The sequence below is a fragment of the Eubalaena glacialis genome, chromosome 4 (genome assembly GCF_028564815.1).
Source record: "Eubalaena glacialis isolate mEubGla1 chromosome 4, mEubGla1.1.hap2.+ XY, whole genome shotgun sequence".
NCBI lineage: Eukaryota > Metazoa > Chordata > Mammalia > Artiodactyla > Balaenidae > Eubalaena > Eubalaena glacialis.
The window spans coordinates 117984570-118005319 of record NC_083719.1 but is presented as its reverse complement, the minus strand read 5'-3'; the positions used below and the strand labels follow the sequence as shown (position 1 = coordinate 118005319).

General features: G+C 37.1%; 1 protein-coding gene across 1 annotated transcript in view; it reads left to right on the top strand.

Moving 5' to 3' along the window:
* The window catches only part of PFDN1 (prefoldin subunit 1), a 61897-nt gene that overhangs the window by 24125 nt on the left and 17022 nt on the right, over nt 1-20750 (top strand). The window contains exon 3 of the mRNA XM_061188248.1: nt 7377-7461. Within this exon, the coding sequence (XP_061044231.1) occupies nt 7377-7461 (85 nt within the window). The remainder of the gene's footprint in view (nt 1-7376; nt 7462-20750) is intronic.

Here is a 20750-nt window from a genome sequence, read left to right as displayed (position 1 = left end):
ATTTTGGGCTGCATTGGGTCTTCGTTGCTGCACGTGGGCTTTCTCTGGTTGTGGTGAGCGCGGGCTACTCTTTGTTGCGGTGCGTGGGTTTCTGTTGTTGCGGAGCACGGGCTCTAGGCTCGTGGGCTTCAGTAGTTGCAGCACGCAGGCTCAGTAGTTGTGGCTCGTGGGCTATAGAGCGCAGGCTCAGTAGTTGTGGCGCACGGGCTTAGTTGCTCTGCGGCATGTGGGATCTTCCCAGACCAGGGATCAAACCCGTGTCCCCTGCATTGGCAGGTGGATTCTTAACCACTGTACCACCAGGGAAGTCCCAACTATCTTTTAAAATGATTAACAATGAGAAAAACATGTCTTTTTTTCCCCCCGAATTTTTATTTATTTATTTATTTTTGGCTGTGTTGGGTCTTCGTTTCTGTGCGAGGGCTTCCTCTAGCTGCGGCAAGTGGGGGCCACTCTTCATCGCGGTGCGCGGGCCTCACTATCGTGACCTTTCGTTGCGGAGCACAGGCTCCAGACGTGCAGGCTCAGTAGTTGTGGCTCACGGGCCTAGTTGCTCTGCGGCATGTGGGATCTTCCCAGACCAGGGCTCGAACCCGTGTCCCCTGCATTAGCAGGCAGATTCTCAACCACTGCGCCACCAGGGAAGCCCATGTCTTTTATATTTATCTTAATGTATAGTCTTTCCAGTGCTTTTCATTTCTTTATAAGTTGCCATATGTTAGCATACTCCTTCCGCTGGAACAACTACCTTTAAAATTTCTTATGTATGTTTGCTAGAATAAATTCTCTCAGCTTTTGTTTGAATTTCTCCTTCATTTTTGAAGTATATGTTCACTGTGTGTGTAATGCTGGTTAATAGCTTTTGTCTGTCAGTATTTTGAAAATGTCATTCCGTTGTCTTCCTTGCATAGTTTGTGACAAGAAGTTTGATGTAACTCTTATCTTTGTTTTAATGCGGTGTGTCATTTTCTGGCTGCCTTCAAGATTTTCTTTTTAGTTTTAGTTTTCAGTAATTTGGTTATGTTACATCTAGTTTTGTTGTATTTATTTTTGTCTGGGTTTCTCTGAGTGTCTTGGAACTGTGATTTGGCTTCTTTTTTTCATTTGTTTTAGAAAATTCTTGTCCATTGTCTTTTCAAATGTTTCTCCAATTTTTTTCTTCTTGTTCTGCATCTCTAATTACACATGTTAGACAACTTAATATTGTCTCTTATGTCTTGCCTGCTGTATCCTGTTTTTGTTTTGTTTGTTTTATTGGTTTTTACACCTTTTTTTCTCTTTGTGTTTTAGTTTGATTAAATTTTATTAACCCATCTTCAGGTTTACTTGACCTTTGCCATGTATGTAATTAGGAACACTGTAAATGAAATTCTGTGCTTGAGATTTTCTAGACCATGAAATAGGTTGAATTTTTATTTTTTTATTTTAAAAATTATTTTAATGTTTTTTTGGCTGTGCTGTGTGGCTTGCAGTATCTTAGTTCCCCAACCAGGGATTGAACTCATGCCATTGGTAATGAAAGTGTGGAGTCCTAACCAGTGAACCCCCGGGGAATTCCCTAATAGGTTGAATTTGGACCACAACCCATGAGGAAGTCACCTTATGGTTACGAATTCTTAGGGGACATTTTTGTTTTTTCATTTTACTTACTACCAAGGTATAGATAGACAAGTTTATTTTACCATGCTGAGAGACAAGTTGTTGTTGTTGTTGTTTTCACTCTTAGACTGAAGGTGGAACCCTTTAATTGAGGATTCTCTTAATAACATCCTCACTTTGGATGGTGCCTAGGTTTTATCTCCTGTGTCTGTGCCAGTTTGGATACTGAAGGTGTCTAGGATTCAGCAGAATCTCTCATGGTGAAAACCAATTTATTGCTTTCTTACCTTCCACAGTTTCTGATTTCACTTCATTTTGGCCCCTGTAGAAACTTTTTTTTTTCCTCCAGTTTTACTGAGATGTAATTGACAAACAGCATTGTGTAGGTTTAAGGTGCACAGCATAATGATTTGACTTGCATACATTATGAAATGTTTGTCACATAAGTTTAGTGAACATTCATCATCTCATATAGATACACAGTTAAAGAATAGAAAAAAATATTTTTTTCCTTGTGATGAGAAGTCTTAGGATTTACTCTACAACTTCATATGTAACATACAGCAGTGGCAATTTTATTTACCATGTTTTATATTACATCCCTAGTACTTACTTGTCTTAGTGGAAGTTTGTACCTTGACTGCCTTTATCCAATTCCCCTTCCCTCACCCCCTGCCTCTGGTAACCACAAATCTGATCTCTTTTTCTGTGAGTTGGTTTGTGTGTTTGTGTTTGAAGTGTAATTGACCTACAGTGCTATGTTACTTCCTGTTATATAGCATAGTGATTCAGTATTTTGGCACATTTCAAAATGTATAGAAGTGTATTTCAAAATGTATTTCAAAATGATCACCTTGTAAGTCTAGTTACGATTTGTCACCATACAAAGATATTACATAGTTATTGAATATACCCCCCACACTGTACATTTTATACCCTTGGCTCATTTATTTTGCAACTGGAAGTTTGTACCTCTTAACCTCCCTCACCTATTTCTTTCTTCTCCTTACCCCCCTCCACTCTGGCAACCACCTGTTTGTTCTCTGTATCTATAACTGTTTCATTTTTGCTGCGTTTGTTAATTTGTTTTTTTTTTTAAATTTTTTAATGTACTTTTGGCTGCATTGGGTCTTTGCTGCTGCTGGCGGGCTTTCTCTAGTTGCGGCGAATGGGGGCTACTCTTCATTGCAGTGCGTGGGCTTCTCTTTGTGGTGGCTTCTCTTGTTGTGGAGCATGGGCTGTAGAGTGCAGGCTTAGTAGTTGTGGCGCATGGGCTTAGTTGCTCCACGGCATGTGGGATCTTCCTGGACCAGGGATCAAACCCGTGTCCCCTGCATTGGCAAGCGGATTCTTAACCACTGTGCCACCAGGGAAGTCCCTAATTTATTTTTTAGATTCCACATATAAGTGAAATCATACAGTATTTGTCTTTCTTTGACTAATTTCACTTAGCATAACACCCTCTGGTTCCATTCATGTTGTCACATATGGGAAGATTTCATTCTTCTTATGGTTGAGTAATATTTCATCATATATATGTATATGTGTGTGTGTATTTATATCTTACATCTTCTTTATCCATTCGTCTGTTGATGGGCACTTAAGTTGCTTCCATATCCTGGCTATTATAAATAATGGTGCAATGAACATACGGGTGAATATATCTTTTCTAATTTGTGTTTTCGTTTTCTTCGGATAAATACCCAGGAGTGGAATTGCTGGATCATATGGTAGTTCTATTTTTAATTTTTTGAGGAATCTCTGTACTGTTTTCCACAGTGGCTGCACCAATTTACATCCCCACCAACAGTGCACGAGGGTTCCCTTTTCTCCACACTGTGAAATCTTTAATTTGTGGTTGCTCAGCAAAATGTTAAAAAAAAAATTTTTTTTTTTGCATTGTTCGGGATGTCTACTCTGCATAATGCCAATAATAGAAGTCTTACTCAACCTTTCACAATATGGATGTAGCATAAATTTTAATTGCTTCTTTACTAAGGGATTTAGGTTTTTGTTTGTTTTTGTTTTGCTAAAAAATTATGAAGTAAAAAATTTTTTTGCATGTGGATCTTTGTGCATACATGCAAGTAGTTTTCATCACCAGCGGAATGAGGCAAAGGAGCAAGATATGATCATTTTTATCTAGCCTTTTGTGTGCTACTTAATTTGTGGATTCTTTACATGCCACTAGAATATGTTTTCATATTCTAAAACTTTCCCACCCAAACAAAATGCATTATCATAAGCACATTGTTGTTTCTGAATAATCTGTGTTCAGGTTACCATGCTTTGGAAGTGTACCCAAAAACAGCATTGCCACTGATCCTAGATTGTGTTTTTGCAGGTGAACAACACTTTTGATATATGCTGAATCATTAGAAAATAGAAGTTATGTATCAACCTGCAGGACAGTTCAGAACACAGCTTCTGATGTTTCTCAAATAAAGAAAACCAAAAGCCATCATAAATTATGTTTTTCAGATGGCATAATTACAAATAAATGAGGAAATGAAACAGCAGGCTACATATCCTTGATAGTTTACAGTGCAGAGTCACATGGCATTGATTTCCAATGTAGAGGCCTTTTATCAATACAAAGCAGTGACTATTGTAGATTATATGATGCTGAGTATTAATAAGCATGTTTTGTGCATATCATTTGTTATATGAAAATAATTTTTCATTTCATGCTTTATTTTTCCTTTGTGGCGCATTCTGAACTGTGGAATCCTTTGTCTACCATTTGGCTTTCCATAAACTATCAGGCAGGATGTCTGTGAGAGTCTCTACTTTGAGAAGTAGTGTACATAATACTTATTTATCGTGTACCACTCATAATTACATTATCATGATATATCCTTTATTTTAAAAATAATGTCTGAGAATTCAGTCTTTTTTTTTTTTAACTGACTTTTTTTTTAACTATACTTTTATTTATTTATTTTTAATTAATTAATTATTTATTTATGGCTGTGCTGGGTCTTCATTTCTGTGTGAGGGCCTTCTCCAGTTGTGGCAAGCGGGGGCCACTCCTCATCGCGGTGCGCGGGCCTCTCACTATCGCGGCCTCTCTTGTTGCGGAGCACAGGCTCCAGACGCGCAGGCTCAGTAATTGTGGCTCACGGGCCCAGTTGCTCCGCAGCATGTGGGATCCTCCCAGACCAGGGCTCGAACCCATGTCCCCTGCATTGGCAGGCAGACTCTCAACCACTGCGCCACCAGGGAAGCCCTTCATTGTCTTTTAACACTAGAAAAAGGTGTTTTCTAAAGACTTTTTCCAGAAATCCAAGTGTTTCTGGGGGCTCTTTTCAATCCTCATACAATGTATCTTTGGCATTTTAAAAATTGAGGACTAAATTTTCTGTAATTTTTTTGGTTTGAATTTTGTCTATGTAATTATTCTTTGAGATAGACATTTGAATTTACTCCATACTCATCCTTGTTTAAAACTCTCATGGCTGAGATGTCCTCAGGCTTGTAGATTGGCCAGCTTCGATGACATCTCTCTGGCCTTTGAAGTTGGCACAGTTCAATATAGATACCTCAGGGGTGTGTGGCCATGGAAAAACATGTTTTTGTTGTTGAGTGTTCTTGCTTTCTAGTAATTTTATTTTCTGCTCAAGGGATTTAGTATCTGTTCAGATACTTTATTTTTAAAGACCACATAAGTAATGACTTGACCTCTAATCTTAGCTTTGAAAATTTCCCAGACACTAATAAAGATAATGTCTGATGACCTATTATTTGAGAATACTATTCACTGGCCAGCAATCACTGCTATTTAAAAATGTATATTTTACTCTGAAAATTATTTCCATGGCCGAAAGACTTTGTTAGTAAAATCGTGCATGTAATGACATAGTTTGGTGACTCTTGGGCCTAGATTTATAATACTTTTTATATGGTGTCACTGAGACTTATTACAGTTCAAAACAACTCTTCTCCTTAAATACTACACTAAATAATTAGTTCTGAGAAAAATATTCTGTAAACCGTAGTCTTATCAGAAATAACACCTATCTCTTGGACTAATAATAAGAATATTTTGGACACAAAAGGTTATGTAGTAATCCTTATTTTGCATGAATGTGGTCTATCTTAGCATTAAATGTATGAGCAAGATTTTTGCAAAGGATCAAGTTAGTACTGAAGACTGGGATCATCTATTAAATTATCTGGACTGTCCATGTCAGGACACATGCTTAATAATTTGTGGAGTGAAAGAGAAGTTCACCAGGGGCTTCCCTGGTGGCGCAGTGGTTAAGAATCCACCTGCCAGTGCAGGGGACACGGGTTTGAGCCCTGGTCTGGGAAGATCCCACATGCTGCGAAGCAGCTAAGCCCGTGCGCCACAACTACTGAGCCTGTGTTCTAGATCCCGTGAGCCACAACTACTGAAGCACGCATACCTAGAGCCCGTGCTCCGCAACAAGAGAAGCCACTGCAATGAGAGGCCCACGCACTGCAACGAAGAGTGACTCCCGCTTGCCGCAACTAGAGAAAGCCCGCACACAGCCGCGAAGACTCAACGCAGCCAAAAATAAATAAATTAAGGAAAAAAAGAGAGAGAGGTTCACCAGACTGTATTATACGTATGCCAAGGTGTATTCATGAAGAGGAGAGAAAAATAGTTTCCTCCCAGGTGTCTGGGCAAAGCTAGTTGCCCTTTTTGTTGTTTTGATCTATAATAACATACCGTAATGGTAAGAACCTACCTAGACACAGTGTTGTTTTTGTGAAGTTGGTAGAGAAAACCACATTATCGCTAACTTTATATGTTTCTTGTTTGGCTTTTTTGTTAAGAGATGATGTTTAGTTTTTTGCTAAACTCTTAAGTTATGTTCAAAGAGAAGAAACAGTCTGCTTAATTAATTGTATTTTTTGTTGTTGTTCTTTTTTGGAATCTGTTATAACCCAGTTGGACAGTCCTGAAAGAGATTTGAGTAATTGAGATTTTCCCTTGCTTCCAGTGGAAGGGAAATATTTCAATTTACTTGCTTTAGGCTATAAAATAGTTCGCTCTTCCTTTGCCCACAGCCAGAATTATGAACCTAAAGTCACAAAACAGATTCAGTATTAACTTTTTAAGGTTCCCCGTATTTCCACCCTCATCAACTAAATAATGTGCCTGAATGTAAAATGGAAAAAGTTGAAAATTTCCACTTGTGCATTTTGAGCTTTTCAGAGGTATTATACACTCTGGATATAATAATAAAAGATACTGGGCCTTATACAGCGCTTTTTGTGTGAGGAACTCATATAAACACTGATGCATTGATCCTAACACAGTACTTGATTGTGACTTTAAAAGGTCATGAGTTACTGCTGTTACAAAAATTTTTTTTTAAGGTTGGAGGAGGAGCTGTAATTTACAAATATTGTTTGAAAGATATCTAGATAAAAGTTGATACAGGAAACTGAAAAATTAAAGTTATGGGGGATTTTTATTGTTTGTTAACTTTTCTTTTAGCCTACAGTAGATTTTTATCCCTTTATGTTTTTTTTTTCTTTTGTCTATGAATATACTTGCAGCCCTATTCCCTTCTTAAGACCAGAAGGCACAATTTACTTTTAAGCTTTTATTCCTTCTCAGCCAAGAAGGCTTAAACCTGTAGAGGTTTCCTGAGTTTGTCATAACGTAGTAATACATTTTATTTGTTCTCAATTGGAGATCATCCTTCTAGTTTTCTTAGTTTAATATTTGTGGCATATAGTTGTTGATTTTGATGAACATAGTAGTCAAGTGGCTTAATCTTCAACTTTTTTGTGCTTTGTAGGTTTATTCTTCAATCCAAGGAGGCAATTCATAATCAGCTGTTAGAGAAACAGAAGATAGCAGAAGAAAAAATTAAAGAATTGGAAGTAAGTAAGTTTTGACTGAATACTGATAGTCGTAGTCGACTTTTAGGAAAAAAGTAATTATCGTGTCATATTAAATGAAAATGTATGCCTGCCAAGGTCATGTCACATTGTTTTCATTTTTTCTAATTGTGCTAGAGCTATGAAGCAGTCTTTTTATGGCAGTGTATAAGACCAGAAAAAAGGCTAATCTCTTGAAACCTTAGGGAGTTTTGGAGAAGATAGGATACTGTTAACCTGAATGTATTTCTTCCATTGCCTTAAGTGAACATGTCTATTCTTAAAAAATATAATAAAATAAAAGCACAGTGTATATTTAAACACCATATGTTGTGGTGGATGGGCATGAGAGTAGGTAATGATAATAATAGTCAAAGGATCTAGTTATATGACTCTTTCACACATTGTAATTCTAGACAAGGACTGAGTAGTAAGCTATAACTAATTAACTATCTGAAGGATAGAGCTCCAGTGAGGAAAACAATTTTTTTTTTTTTTTAGCTAGGGAAAAAGATGATAGGTAAGAGTAATAATTTAGTAAATCTTTGGAAAATTGGAGTTGATTATTACCATTTCCTTATACATTAAAACCTCAGATGAAATAGTCTTCTTGGGCTTTGGTGAATGGTCTATCCTGTATATAGTAAAAGTTGGACAGGACAAAAAACTGGTTATTATTTTTTGGGACCAAGATTTCCTGAGATGGGGGTGGATACAGTGACTTCATAGGTCACTTTATCTGATTTCTTTGAATACTAATTGAGGCAGTGGTTCAGAATCTGACTCAGCCCTCTGCTGAATTGGTGAGACACCCCCTGTAGCCTTCAGGGGATTTCTCAGGGACACTGACTTGGCATGGCTGGGGCAAGCATGTAGTATCTTAGGTTACTTAGGCTTATTTTTGTTTGACTACCAATGAGAATTTAAACAAACTTGATAGTGGCTTTGTAGCTCAGAAAATGTATTATAAAACAAAACAAATAAGCAAACAAAAAAAAAAAAAGAAAACTTATCCTGTAGTAACCAGGTTATTATATCCTATTTTATCATTCTTTTCAGCCCAACTCTTCTAGATTGAGTTTTCCAAACAAAAGTATCTTAAAAAAACTGAACGAAACTATTTCATGTAGATTACCAAAAAAAAGTGTGTTTTTGCACTTGTTGGTAAATATATCTAAAAATTGTCCTGATGAATAAGTAGCAAGATGCAAAGTAACATGTAAATAATTCTTTTTATGGAAACAAACAAAAACCAAGATCTGTATATGAACATTGAAAATGATTTGTAGGTATATATATTAAATTAACACTGGTTACCCTAAAGAAATTAGATGGGACATGGGATGAAATTGTTTTTTTCTTATAACCTCTGTGTTGGATAAATTGTAACAAGTATGTGTTAACTTTTTTTTTTAACATCTTTATTGGAGTATAATTTCTTTACAATGGTGTGTTTCTGCTGTATAACAAAGTGAATCAGCTATACATATACATATCTCCTCCCTCTTGCATCTCCCTGTGTTAACTTTTATAATTTAAAAAAATCATCAAGGTAAAATTGCCACAGATGATGAGTTTAGCATACTATTCATTTCTGATGAATATTAGGAAATTCATTTTCCAAAAGTTTCCTGTCACGGAGTCTCTCAAATACTGGTAAGAGTATCCTGATATCTGTCAGGTAATAGAAGTAGATTAGCTAGCTTGTTGGTATTTGAAATGCTAATTAACAGCTACAAAAAACTAGCAGAGTTAAACTATAGCCTCTATTCTAGGAAGTTATTTTGTGTTTTTTGTTTTTAATCTTTCATCTTATACAATATTTATATTATAAAAATGATACAAGTATACTATAAAAAAGAAAAACAGTCAAAAAATAAAACAAATGATTAAACAAAAATAATGACTTTCTCCTCTTTCTGCATACCCTCAAAATGTCACTTTTACGGTTTGATGTGTATCATTACACTTTATAAAACTTTACTTTATAAACAAGTTCATACACACATATACACACTTTTTTTAAGTAAAGAGGAATTACACTGTATATACTGTTTTTCATCATTTGACAATTTATCTTTCCATTTTAGTAATGTAAATCTAGTTTATATTCAGTTTCTTGTTTTCCATTTATCCTACCATCGTGGTTTCCTTATTACCTCAACATTCAATTATTGCATGATCCCTGCCTCTGCATGTAGTGTTCTCTCCAATACTGCCCTAACCTGTATTTTTAATAGTATCACCCACTATACATAGTCTTCTCTTCCCTGAAGCAATCCTATACTTTTTGACTGCCATACCTTTATAATTTTGTTACTTCAGCCTGAAATGTATACACATGTGCACAGCCCCACATGTGCATGCATGCACACATACATTGTTAGTTGCAGTGTTCAGATTTTCTGTTTCTTGCTGATTTTTTTTCCTCCTTATTCAGTTAGTTATGAGAGAGATTTGTCAAATCTCCCTCTGTGATGATACTTATTAATTTCTCCTTAGTCTTTCAGTTTAGTGGGCAATGGTATTTAGAAACTACTATCTGGGTGCTATAAATGCTCATTATTACTGTATGCATAGTTGAGATGATATGTTTCATTTTGCTTTATATGTTTAGGAATTTCTCAGCTCTTTTAAAGATAGCATTCCATTGACTTCTGGCTTCCACTGTTGCTGTTGAGAAGTTATCAGTCCAATTTTTGTTCCTTTGTCTTTTCTCTGTGGCTACTTTTAATATTGTTTTGTCGTCTTTCATGCTTTGTAGTTTCTCTGGTATATGTTTAGGTGGGGATTTAGTCTTTTTGCTTTTTTTCTTAATCCTATCTGGGTTAAGTTAGGTTTTCTGAGTTTGAGGATTAGTGATTCATCAATTCTGGAAACTTCTTACTATCTCTGAATATTACTTCTTCACTGTTTTCTCTATTAAATGGTATTTCCCTCTGGAATTTTTTTCTCACCTTTAAACCAGCTGCTTCCATCATCTGCAGTAGCATCTTAACTGGTTTTTCCACCTCCAACTTTCTCTCTTCTAATCCTTTTAACATATTGAAGCTAGAATGACCTTCTAAATTGTTAAATCTGTCGTATTGTTCCTCTGTGTAAACCCCATCATTGTTCTTAGGGTAACATTCAAGCTTTTTAACATACCTTCAAGGCTGTTTATGAAATGACTCCTGTTTCTTTCTCTCATGTCCCTCATATCCTCTTCTTTCTCTTACACTGTATGCTCCAGACATGCAGAAATATTTTGTTTTTAGAACTTGCTGTGTTTTCTTTGTTTCTGCTAGGTCTTTGCAAAAGTAATTCTCTCTGCCTGGGAACTTCCTCCTTCTGCTCTTACCACCTCTGTTAATCCTTAAGATCTTAGTTTAGGGCTACTTCTTCTGAGAAGCATTTTCTGATTCCTCAGTGTTAAATTAAGTGCTTTTCCCTTGTTCTCTCTAATTATTCTACTAGTTTCATAGCACAGTGTGAGGATTTGGGCACATAAACTATCATCAGTTGAAGTAATTACAAATATGGTTTCCTATTACTTGGGAAGCTTGATGCAGATTCAGAGCTCTAAATAGTTTTTCCCAAGGCCTCCCAGTTATTACTCTGCCTTTCAAATATACAGTCTCTTCTTCTGGGCCCTAGTATTTCTTGTCAGTCCAGCCTATTTCATCTTATTTAATTATCATTATCATTATTAATTTCTACCCTCAGATACCTTACAATTAAATTGAGGAGGCATAATTTATACATAACTCTGCAGACAAAGGCCAGGCTGTTTAATTTAGCACATTATCATCTCTGACGAAGTAAGCTTTTTGGTTTGGGTCCAAAGTTCTAGTTTTTGACCAGAGCTATTAACTCGGCCCCACTGTGTGTGCCTACCCACCCCCTACCAACAGTCTATATAAATGACGCTATGGATCAGTCTTTTCCATGACATAACATAGGTGCTAGTCTGATCTGAGAGCCCATCTTCATTAGTATTTTCTAGACTCCCTTTTATCCACCTCCATTCTTACTGTTTATGTTTGCCCTCTCCAGATTTTTTTCCCCAGTCCTACTTAACCTAGAATTTGTTTAGCTTTAGATAACTGTAGTATGCTGTGTCTACATTGTCAACCAGCCTGGTGACTCACTTGCTGGCCCTTTTCTTCTTATGGAGCAGAGGTGGGGGTACTGTAATGCTGCTGTCATGTCCTATTTTTTTTGGGCCGCGTGGCGCATCATGCAGGGTCTTAGTTCCCCGACGAGGGGTTGAACCTGCTCCTCCTGCAGTGGAGGCATGGAGTCTTAGCCACTGGACCTCCAGGGAAGTCCCTGCCCTCATGTCTTCTTTTTTTTTTTTTTTTTCCCAAATTTATTTATTTATTTATTTATTTATGGCTGTGTTGGGGCTTCGTTTCTGTGGGAGGGCTTTCTCTAGTTGTGGCAAGCGGGGGCCACTCTTGTTGCGGAGCACAGGCTCCAGACGCGCAGGCTCAGTAATCGTGGCTCACGGGCCCAGTTGCTCCGCGGCATGTGGCATCTTCCCAGACCAGGGCTCGAACCCGTGTCCTCTGCATTAGCAGGCAGATTCTCAACCACTGCGCCACCAGGGAAGCCCCCTCATGTCTTCTTGATAAGGAGTTATATTACATACTAGAAGGGTGAAGACAAGTACCATCTTAACCTTGGGAAGATAGTCTGTCTTTTTCTTCTTAAAATTCCATATTTTACATTTTAATACCCCTATGTTGGCTTCTTCAGGCTGTAGTCACTTTCCTGGGTTTGATTAGGAAGTGTTTTCATAACAGACTCATAATGTGATAGTGTTATATAGATTTTTATCTTCCCTTTATAAAGATGGTTGATCAGGTTCTGGGAGGGAATGTCACCATTTCTCCTAATGGCGATTAGCAGACCAATGATGCTAATCCGATTGAAGAGAAAAAATAAAATGACGGCTTTAGTATGATAGAGTAACCATGTTATTTATGTCATTGAGGGAATTCTCTAAAAAAAAAAATACTGATAATGAATAACTTTAAAGAAGATGGCTGAGTATATAATACGTAATACAGTATATGTTAGAAAATGCAAAATCGTACTTTTTAAAAATGACATGAGTATAATTGGGATTTGGAATTAGGACTTCATGAGTCTCATCTGTCTTTGTAAAAATAATTTTCTTTTTGAAATGTACAACATTGCTACAAAAAGAAAGTATACGTTTTTTTAAAGAAAATTCAACTTTAGGTAAAGTTGAGTTAAAACCTTATTGATAGATTGAAGAGATATGTATCTTCTAAAGAGTGAAAAATTCATCCTATATTTTTGCTCACTTTTTTAGAGGTAAAAAGAAAATAATTGTGGACTTCTTTTGCAGTTGCAGAAACTTAGATTCAGCATTCAGATGAGCTAGAGCTGAATTTTTGATGTCTTGCCTTTTGAATCTCAAGTATTTGGAATCCTTGAGATAAGCTTTCAGTGGTATATTTGAACACATTTTGACCACTATTCTCCTATGTTCTCTCTCATTGAATTACTTCTTCAGGCTCATCTGCCTTCAGTTTAAAATCCCCATTATATTTTAGGCACATGCAAATACTGGTTGACCACTTTCCTTCCCCTCTTTCTCTGACGTGGTTACCACCCCTTCCACCACCCTGGTTAGCTCAGCAATGACACAATAAAAATAAGAATAAGGAAACCAGGACATTCTGGCCTACATAATGCCACTTCTGACGCAGAATGTTACAATCCCAGGGTTGTGAAATAGCCCTCCAGCCAATGCTATAAGTAAAATCTAAGAAACTGTGAAAGTCCTGACTCTTCCACAAAAACGGCTATTATGGTCAGACGGTAGTTGCTGAAACAAGTAGGAAGACTAGTGGCAAGAAAACGGATAGGAGGTGCCTGTGACACTCTGCAGTTGGCTGAGTTCTGAGACTCTGATGAGAAAATGTTTTGGAGTTTCCATGATTGAGGAGATTTTACTCTGCCTAATGAGGATCATTTTTTCCATAGCATGGGTAGGCACTGGTAGGCGCTTGGATGGATGTCCAGTTTTTGCCCTAAGTACCTCACTTTTGGGCTGGTACCTTTTTTTTTTTTTTTTTTTTTTTTAATCTATTTTGGCTGCATTGGGTCTTCGTTGCTGTGCGCGGGCTTTCTCTGGTTGCGGCGAGCGGGGACTACTCTTCGTTGCAGTGCACGGGCTCCTCATTGTGGTGGCTTCTCTTGTTGCAGAGCACGGGCTCTAGGCGCGCGGGCTTCAGTAGTTGTGGCACGAGGGCTCAGTAGTTGTGGCTCGCGGGCTCTAGAGCGCAGGCTCAGTAGTTGTGGTGCATGGGCTTAGTTGCTCCACGGCTTGTGGGATCTTCCCGGACCAGGCCTCAAACCCGTGTCCCCTGCGTTGGCAGGCGGATTCTTAACCACTGCACCACCAGGGAAGCCCTGGGCTAGTACCTTTGTGTGTATGATGGGACACCCTCTTTGGACGTGATGTCAAGTGGACACTACTATATGATAAGCACTGATTCTTACTTGTGTTTTCAATGAAGAGAGAAGGGCAGGTGAGAGCAAAGCCAGTGGCAGAATGTTTTTTATATGTTAAACAAGAATTACACCCAATGGTTCATCTGCTTGCATAGCTCAAAGTTTAGAATCCATCAAAAAAAAATTAGTCATTTATTTATTTTGTAGTGAAATATAGCATTTACAGAAATATGTGTTAAAATACATGTAGTTTAATCAATAATTATAAAGCAAACACTTGTTACAATCATCCGAACCAAGAAATCAAAAATTGGCAGGACACCAGAGCACCGCCCCCTACCTTTGTTTCTCCCTTCCGTTCCTGCCTGCTCTCCCCCTCCCTCAGGTAACCCTAGCTTTTGGATAATTATTTCCTTTCGTAAAAAATATAGTTTTACTACCTACGTATATATCCCTCAAGACAGTTTTTGAACTTGATATGAACAAAATCTGTCTCCATATTTTTTGCTTTGCTTCGCTTCTTCCTCAACATTGTTTGTGAAGTACATTCATGTTGAGATTGTGATTTGTTCATTGTCATTGCTATATGTATTCCATTATATAGTTGTACCACAATTTATCTTTCCAGACAGCTCACTTTTACCCTTAAGAAGTCAAGATGTTCTCATGGAGCATTTGCACAGTTTATCTCTTAGCCTCTTGCTGAGGAGAGCTATTTTTCAGAGACATCTCCTACTCCAACGCAGGAGAGTTTTGAGTACTAGAGAGCAGTAAAGTATAAAATGTCTCTACTCTAAAAATTAGCTTGGTGATTTCCCACCTTCAGTAGTAACTAGATAGCTAGGCACCTCTGAGTGTCTTAAAAACATTTTTTTAAAAAATAATTACAAGATTAGTAAATTAATCTCTTTTCTATGTTGTTTTGACTTTGGGAGTCTTGGGTAAAGTTTCTCTTATTGTTCCATATGTTGGGATTTCACATATGAATACTTATCTCTTTATAGAATTCATTTGTATTCTCAACATTTATAAAAAAGGATGTTTGTTTTAAAATAGTTTTTAGTTATTTAAGACTTGTCTAAAAGAGCCTGATGGTTGGAAGGCTAGAGTTATAGTGAACTATATATATTCTCCACGTCCTGGTGTTTTAGGGCTTAATGTAGCTGTGTGATCCTCCTCTGTGACTTTCAGAGAAGAATGAGTCTGAATAAGTCCATATATGCTCTTTTTCTGGTTGAGTATTCTTTATTGGTTATTATCAATAACTTGGTCAGTATATATGTGTTACGATTCAAGTGCTAATATTTGCCCAAATGTAAACTATCTATGATATATTTCATTTCCTCAGTAGAAATATTTCAGGTCTGGTAAGAACTTAGATGTAAACAGTCCAAATAGACTTGCCCTTTATAGACAGCCTTTCTTATTTGTCTGTGAAATGCATATTACAGATATTTTACACACACACTCCTTTGATTTGATCTGTTCACTGCTGTGTGTCTTCGTTTTGTGATTAAGATTTAAAAAAGGATTTGCATTCCAGTTAGTCCAGAATTCAGCCTTTTGCATCTTGATTCAGTTATTCTTTTCTTCTAGGATACACTCCGGAGGTGGCCTGATTCCCCTCCTTGGAACACTTGTCTATAACCACACCAGAGTATCCCTTTGAATGCTTCAGAGGGTTGTTGACCTCAGCCTTCGCTGCTGTATGCTTTATATGGTCTGTACTTTTCTTTGTCTAACCATAAATATTTGTCCTTAGCCTCCACCCTCCCATGCCTGAGAGTTCCTCCATTCATTTTCAGGCTGCTTAGTGAATTATTTCTTTTGATGAGTTAGAATTTGAACTTTATTTCGTGTTATTGCATGCCTCCCTGCCCTTTTAACTAGATGGTAAGGTGAAGTTAATCAGTATACTTTTCTTTACCCTAGATTCTTACTCTGATCAGTCTTTATATGACAGGTCTCTTTTAATCTGAAGTAATAGATACTGGCCAGAAGAAATCAGTTGTTCAATACTCAATGTGGAACAGGTCACACCTGTATTAATGAGCACACTGTAATTAATCAGCTCAAAAGAACAAGATCCAAGCTGATATTTGAACCATGAATAGAGATCTCAAAGTCTATTAGACTTATAGAAGAACATTCATTACCTAAATTCCAAATTTAAATACTAAATTCCTAATTTAAATACCTTCTGTTGAGTTAGGAGTTCTGGATTCTAGCCCTTGCTGTACTCTAAGCCTCAGTGTCCTCATCTGTAAAACAAGAGGGTTGGATTAGAAGATATCTAGGGTCACTTCTATTAAGTTTATCATTATAACCTTGGTCTTTTTCTGAATTGCCACTTTAGGAGCAAAAGTGTCCCCTTAAAATGAAAAGATGGAGGGAGGCAAACCAAAACAAAAAAACCCCAGTTTCCTTTCTGTTTAGATCATTACCTTAATTTATTAATTGTAATCCTATTTTTGCAGGTAAAATAAAACTAGTTGTCTGCCTACAGCTTTGCCAGCTAAAATGTAATATGAGGTGACAGCATCTTGTTTGATATCTTTGTAGTAGTTGCTTAAATAACTGAAATCACAGAGATGTTTGTGTGATGGCTTAAAGGTAGTTTATATTAAGTATCACCTGTTTTAGAGATACTTTTGGATAGAGCTGTGTAATAGCTTATTAACTCCACATGCATAAAGTAACATACTCAGGGAGACATCATTTTATCATTTGTAGTGCTTTATCCTATAGTGTCATGTAAAATACATGATACTTAGAATAGTGGCAAAAAAAATTCAGAAAATGTTGAAAAATTATTAAATTCCTTGAGTGTACATGGACATTTATTATAAGTGGTAAATTTTATAAAATGGGTTTTAATGAATTTTAGTTAATCTGCTGATGCAGATAGTTATACTGCTTAGGACTTTACCATTTTTATTTTACCATTTTATTCATTTTTCAAAGAATTTTTACTACATTATTTCATTTAAAAATAGTGTCTATGGTTGATGCTGTCTTGCTAATTATGATTTTCTCCCACCTCACTTTGTCTTGTTTTCAAACAAATCTCTCACCTGCCACCAGTATAATAAAAATATTTGAATTCCATCACTATTCATGAGGCCATTCTTTTGGGTACATAATTATCTTGCACTGGAATTTTTCCAAAATGGACACACATGCATTGTACTCCTAACTTTTGTGTAAAACAATTTAGTTCATTTTATTCTGCTTTTGTTTTTAAGAAAACACACGAGGGTGGAACAATACTCCAGGTCAGGAAGCATTATCAGTTTCCACTGATGTTTTATATGTGCAGTGTTTTTATATGAAACTCTAAAAGCTCAAACTCTGTGATGTTATAAAGACATGGAAAATGATTCTTTCTTAGGGTTGGAGGAAGTGATGACTAGTGTTTTTTTGCTGGTAGTATCTGATAATCCCCCCTCCCTTTAGCTATTCTAGGCATGTTTAGTTGTCAGGCGTTGTCGGACTAAATTGCTAAAAATAACAAATAAGGGGGAGGCTGTTCTAAGGCCAGCTCTTGCCACTGTCTGTAATCTGTTTAATTTAGTTCCTAAGGAGAAAGGGCAAAAGGAACATGGTGCCATTCTAATTGAATGGGTTTTTTGTTTAAAGTTGCTGACAAGTACATTGTTTGAGCTCTCTCTTTTCCCAAACCCCATAGGGCTCATGTACCCACATCCACTTATAGTGGAGAGCCAGAGCTGGGGGTCTCAAAGAGCATCCTCTAATCAGTGGTTGTACTGGAGATTAACCAGGTGATTGTGGTCTTTTGCTCGAATTTAATGTGGCTTTTGACAGTGGAAATGTGCAGTTAGTTTGTGAGAAAGGGTGAGACAGAGAAGATGGTAGTTAAAATGGAGGAGTTATTGTGAGAATAAAGACATCTATTTAGTACTCTCTTCTGCCCTAACTCAGTGTTCCCAGAGTCAGGTTGTTTGATAAAATTAACCACACATGTGACTTCAATATACCTGCATGTAATTTTAACCCCCATTTCCAGCATAAACCTCTATGTGGATTTGGCTCTTGATTTCCCTGCACCTTAATTTCTTCCTAATAATAGAAATAACTTTCTGTAAAATGGAGATAGCAGTCTAGTACTTGTTTGTAAAGATGTTGAAGATCACTGAAGGGATATTTAAATGTCCTTCCTATCCTCTGCTATGTATTTACCAGTGGTGGAGTGTGTGAAAACTGGGAGCAAATTTTCAGTTATATTTCTGGTGTTCTACATTCTGTGTCAACTCACCTGAAGGTTTACTGATTTTTATATTCTGAAGTTGCTTATTGATTTTTGTGTCTGAAGTCCTATCCAAAAATCCCTTTGTGTAATTCTTTTGGTGTTTTTTTTTTTTTTTTTGGTCTGAGCCTGGCCACTTTAGCACCAAAGAAAAAAATGGATTACTTTTATTAGAGATTCTTGGTAAGGAGTATCTTGGGAAAGCCTGTATTAATGAAGATCCTGGTATTTACCTAAAGCTTTGGAAATTGAGCAATTGGACACTGCAGGCTTTGGGAATGCTTATTACTTTTAGACATTTTTAAAGTCATCAACCTGCTTTACTCCCTAATTTAATGAAATACATAATCATTTTAACTGAACTAAAGGGTCTCAAATTATAATTTAGAGCACAGTCTTCAACAATATCTATGCTATATAGATGATGAAGTCTTGTGATTCATGTGGAATGACATACATGGCAGCACTTAAAATCTTTACAAGTAGCTCAAGATTGATATCATTTGTGGTTGAGTTTAATCGGCTCTAGAAATTTGTAAAAAAAAAAAAAATCACTTTCCGTTTCTGGACTTTTGGGGTTCAAACTCAGAGCCTTCATTAATGCAAGCTCAGTGTCTTTCTCTCTTTAGAGAAGGTACGAGAGGGAAACAAGCTATAGGTGGTGATAGAAAACATAAGAGGAAGAAGGAGCTTCTGATACTATAGTTGAAGCCTTAAAATGGATCAAGTTTTGAACTGAATTGTAAAATATCATTTGCCTTAATTTTTAAGTGTTGATGCTTTCAATATCAGAGGCTGAACTTTCCACTTAGAACTGATTTTTCCTTCCTTTGGGGGGACTGAACAATTCTAAGATTCATGATGTGAGGCTCTGGCCAATAATAATTGGCCAGAAGAAGTGTATGCATGTAAAAAAAAAAATCATTAAATGTTTGCTGGGTGTCTTGATTATACAGAGTACTTTGGGGTTTTGACTAACTATGGAGGCTTTTTGTTCTTACTTTTAATCTTATACATTAAGGAACCTACAGTCTATTGTATTTACTATGTGCCATGCACTATTAGAGGCAAAGACATAATTAGCAAAGGCCCTGATGGCCTGGAGCTTATATTCTGGAGAATGGGATGCGGAGACAGATAATAAACAAATAATATAATTGATAAATGCTAAAAAGAAAAACAACACGGGGTAAAGAGAGAATGGTGAGAGTGTATAAGCTGTCTTATATAGTGTTGACAGGGAAGGCTTCTCTGATAAGGTGATATTTGAGAAGAGAGACCTGAAGGGAATGAGCAAGCTATGTGTACATCTGGGAGAAGAGGGTTCCAAGCAGAGGGAACAGCAAGTATAAAAACCTGGGGGTGAGAGCATAATTGATGAGTTGGGAGAATAGCAAGGAGGCCAGTTTAGCTGGAGCTGAGTGATCAAGAATAGTAGGAGGTGAAATCAGAGAGGTATCAGGGAATAGATTATATAGGGCTTTGTAGGCCATATTAAGGATTTTGGATTATGGTCTGAAGTTGGGAGTTTGGGGAGGGTTTTGAACAGAGGAATGACATGATCTGATTTACATTTTAAAAGGACCATTCTGGCTGCTTTGGTGAGAATAGATTATGGAGGGCAAGGGTGGAAGGAAGGAGACTTGTTAGGAGGATGTTGCATTATATCTAGGCGGGAGATTGATGTTGGCTTGCACCAGGGTGGTGGCAGTGGAGGTGATCAGAATCTGGATATATTCTAAGGTAGAGCTAAGACAATTGGGTGTAGGGATGAAAGAGAGGACTCAAAGGTTTGAACCTGTTATGAAGGAATCATACCTCCTTCCTCCCACATATATCATTCATTCAGCTGTTGGAGAGATTTGGAATGGGTTCATGAGAGAGGAGGCATTTTAGCTGGGCCTTGAAGATCAGTTAGAATTTTGCTACATAGGGTTGGGGCAGAGGAGAGAGCATTTCAAATCAAAGAAATACCATGGACAGAAGTCTGGAAGTAGAGTGGTGGAATGAAGGGTTAAAGTGAGAAATGAGGCTGGAAAGGCCTAAGGGAAACAAGTTAAGGGTAAAATGAATGAAATCAGCATTGTTTCTACTCACTTTGTATAAGTACTCCTTGTTCTGGGCAAGTAGTTATTCCCAGTGCAATGCTATTCATTCACTGTGGTTTCCACATAGCATTCCATGTGTGATGGGCTCCACAGAGATTCCAAATGTTTATGAGAACATATGTACTATTGATAATTCATAGATCAGTGTTTCCTAATCAGTTTTCAAGTTTCAAAAGTAATTTTAAATGCAAGTTGAAAGTTTGGTTTGGGCCTTGTTATCTTTGAGGTGCTATTAGATACCCAAGTAGAGATGTTGAATAGACAGTTGGAACTATGAATCCGGAACTCCAGGCTAATGAAATAAGATTGAGAATTGTCTATAAATTGTCAGTTTATAGGTGGCATTTGAAGTCATAGGACTGGATTAGATCAACTAAGGAGAAAAGGTAGGTACAGGAGGTATAAACAAGGTTCACAGACTGAGCCAGGGACACTGCAGCAGGATG